Source organism: Larimichthys crocea, unplaced genomic scaffold, assembly GCF_000972845.2.
Source record: "Larimichthys crocea isolate SSNF unplaced genomic scaffold, L_crocea_2.0 scaffold334, whole genome shotgun sequence".
NCBI classification, from domain to species: domain Eukaryota; kingdom Metazoa; phylum Chordata; class Actinopteri; family Sciaenidae; genus Larimichthys; species Larimichthys crocea.
The window spans coordinates 30,594-33,568 of record NW_020854414.1 but is presented as its reverse complement, the minus strand read 5'-3'; the positions used below and the strand labels follow the sequence as shown (position 1 = coordinate 33,568).

Below are 2,975 nucleotides of genomic sequence, written 5' to 3'. Positions count from 1 at the left end.
TGTTTAATTAATAAACTCAGTTTAATTAATAAACTCTGTTTAATTAATAAACTGTTTAATAAATAAACCCTGTTTAATTAATAAACTCTGTTTAATTAATAAACCCAGTTTAATTAATAAACTCTGTTTAATTAATAAACTCTGCCTCCTTTAACAAATTCAATGTGATTATTCAGTTTATAATTTACAGAATCTGCACAGTCCTATCTGTTGTTTTCATGCACAAACATGTTTATTATGGATTTAATGTTTGTTTTGATGGTCACATGCATTTTCTGATCATTAACCATGAACAGCTGATGGTTTCTGAAAGGTCTCATTAAAGATTAAAGAGGACAGTCTGCAGGTTAAAAACATAAAAGTTTAATGAACTATACAAAGTGAATTCCATCAGAAATATATACAGATGTACATTAAAATGAGGAGACACGAGCAACAAAGATTCACATTCAGACGGACCCGTGGTCTTCAGACGGACCCGTGGTCTTCAGTCGTCATCCTCGTCCTCAGCAGGCAGCGGTCTGGATCTGAGAGCACAGAACACACCGGCTCAACGACCTCACGTGGTAAGATGGACCTGACCGTCTGATCATAGTCATCTGACATAACCAGAACTTTACAGCCATCTGAACTAAACTGTCCAATCAGTGAAGCTCCGGTTACTCAAACATTCTTAAGGACTTCCAATCTGACCAAAAGCAAAGCAGACGACTAGAGGCGACACACAGATCAGATCTATAGATCCAACACAAATAATCAGTCATCAAACTTTGGATGAGCCTCATTTCAGAACTCACATTATCAAAAAAATTTTAAATACAAATCAAATCACCTTTAACCAAATGATTCAGCAAGATAATAACCAACTCATTGTCTGATTAAATAATCGATGATCATGAATCTTTAAATGCCAGACATGTTTCATGGAAATATTGTGACCTAACATACTTCCTGCTGGCCTTAGACATCCCGCTGCCTCCAGCCTCTTCATCATCCTCCACCTCGTGGGGCTTCTGGTTCTCCTTCTCGGGCTTCCTCGGGGGACCGCCGAAGAAGTCGCCGATGCCTTTCTGCCAGGTCGGCGTGGGACGAGGACACACCGGATTACCACCGGCATATTTGCCCTTTGCTGTGAATACAAAAAAACCCACATAACCTCAATATATCAGCTCCATCAGATCATGTACTCTGTGTGTGTGTGACTGACCAGGTGTGGCACACTGGCTGCTGGAGGAGGAAGAGGAGTTGGCTGAACTGGAGCCCAGAGACTTCCGGGGTGCAGAAGCTGCAACAGCTGCAGACAGAGAACACAGATCAACAACCAACGATGCCTGAAGCAGTGGCACTGCAGCAGGCTGGAGGAGTGAAGCCTGATGATGGAGCAATAATTAAACTTTAAACACTCCTGCTGCAGGTCTTAAAGCTCATGTATCAGTCAGTATGCCGAGCCCGCCACATGATCATTTAATTAATATGACCAGTCACGTGCTGTCACACATCAGCAGCTTCTTAAACGATGTGACCTTTTAATGAGGTCTGGCACAAAGACGCAGCGCGGCGCTAAAAACTGGCGCCAGTTTGCAGAAAGCAGGACGCTGACGTCAGCAAGAGACGAAATAAAATGTGACGTCACCAGACAGGATCCGATTATTAAAGTGCAGCTGTTACATTTACACACGGCAAGAAGCCACAACACCAACACCACACTGATGTCCCGCGGACACAGTTATAGCAGACTAAAGTCCTTGTCCTAATGTCCTGTGGACACGGTTGGACACAGTTGGACACGGTTGGACACGGTTGGACACAGTTGGACACGGTTGGACACGGTTGGACACCGCTGTCCGGCTCCGCTCTGTTCCCGCCTCGCAGGATGCTAACGCAGCTACGTAAATCCGCCGTTTCGCGCTAAACTCGACACAAACGTCCGCCCGGTGTTACTGTACCTTTCCTGTACGAGCCGGGGACGCTGTCGGCTTTAGTCCTCACCATGCTGGCAGACCTGAACAGTCAAAGGAGCCTGAAGGAGCTTGGACACGCAGCTCACGCAGCTCACGCAGCAGTGACCGAGCCGCAGGTTCCCGCCGCGGTTTAAAACAGCGGAGGGGCGGGAGATTTCTTCTTCTGCGGCTTTTATATATAACGGTAACCAGCCATGTAACGCTGCCCCCTTCAGGTAGACGGTGTCACTGCAGCCTTCAAACAGCGTTATAAACAAATACATTAATTATAAACAAATTAGTGTTATTAACCAGACATTAACAGTTTAATATTGGTTATGTTTATAATATCAAAATCATATTTAATGTAAAAGTTAGCCCCGAATAGTTTTCTCCTTTGTGTCCCTGCCGGGACTCCGTAGTGGCGGTTTCTCGGCGGATCATCACAACCGAGCCCGCTCCCACAGCTCGGTTCTTTCTCCTGCACGGTACGTACGACGCGTCCTCACACGGCAGCTCCAGCCGTTTGAGCCGGCCCCGTTAAGTCTCCGGTAGTTTCCGGTGGTTTCAGCTCGTTCTGTGGCTGTCCGGTAACTTTTAGACCGGCTGTCATCTGTTAGCTTAGCATAGCTGCTGCTGAGCGGCCTGTTTAAACTGGTTCAGCTGCTTAACGTGAAAAACCGAAAACACCCGAAGACACCCGAAGACAGCCGAGGACAGCCGAAGCTGACCCGTCAGTTACTGTCAGTTACCTGTCAGTTACTGTCAGTTACTGTCAGTTACCCGTCAGTTGTTGTCAGTTACCCGTCAGTTGTTGTCAGTTACCCGTCAGTTACTGTCAGTTGTTGTCAGTTACCCGTCAGTTACTGTCAGTTACTGTCAGTTACCTGTCAGTTACCCGTCAGTTGTTGTCAGTTACTGTCAGTTACCCGTCAGTTACCCGTCAGTTGTTGTCAGTTACCTGTCAGTTGTTGTCAGTTACCCGTCAGTTACTGTCAGTTACTGTCAGTTACCCGTCAGTTACTGTCAGTTACT

General features: G+C 46.0%; 2 protein-coding genes across 4 annotated transcripts in view; one reads left to right on the top strand and one right to left on the bottom strand.

Annotated features, from left to right (window-relative positions):
- Positions 1-341: 341 nt before the first annotated feature.
- pclaf (PCNA clamp associated factor) lies at positions 342-2,288 on the bottom strand. Of its 2 annotated transcripts, none has more exons than XM_019261794.2 (4): positions 1,990-2,288; positions 1,208-1,294; positions 949-1,129; positions 342-527 (listed from the first exon to the last, which is right to left on the bottom strand). In XM_019261794.2, exons 1-4 carry the CDS (start codon positions 2,222-2,224, stop codon positions 488-490), a joined length of 543 nt encoding a protein of 180 aa, XP_019117339.1. In that variant the 5' UTR covers positions 2,225-2,288; the 3' UTR covers positions 342-487. The 2 variants fall into 2 exon arrangements, with proteins under 2 accessions (XP_019117339.1, XP_010751473.1); XM_010753171.3 differs by having other exon boundaries at positions 1,947-2,124.
- Positions 2,289-2,310: 22 nt separating this feature from the next.
- The window catches only part of nedd1 (NEDD1 gamma-tubulin ring complex targeting factor), an 8,138-nt gene continuing 7,473 nt past the window's right edge, over positions 2,311-2,975 (top strand). For both annotated transcript variants that reach the window (XM_019261793.2, XM_019261792.2), the window contains exon 1: positions 2,311-2,428. The gene's annotated coding sequence lies outside the window, so the exon portion shown is untranslated. The remainder of the gene's footprint in view (positions 2,429-2,975) is intronic.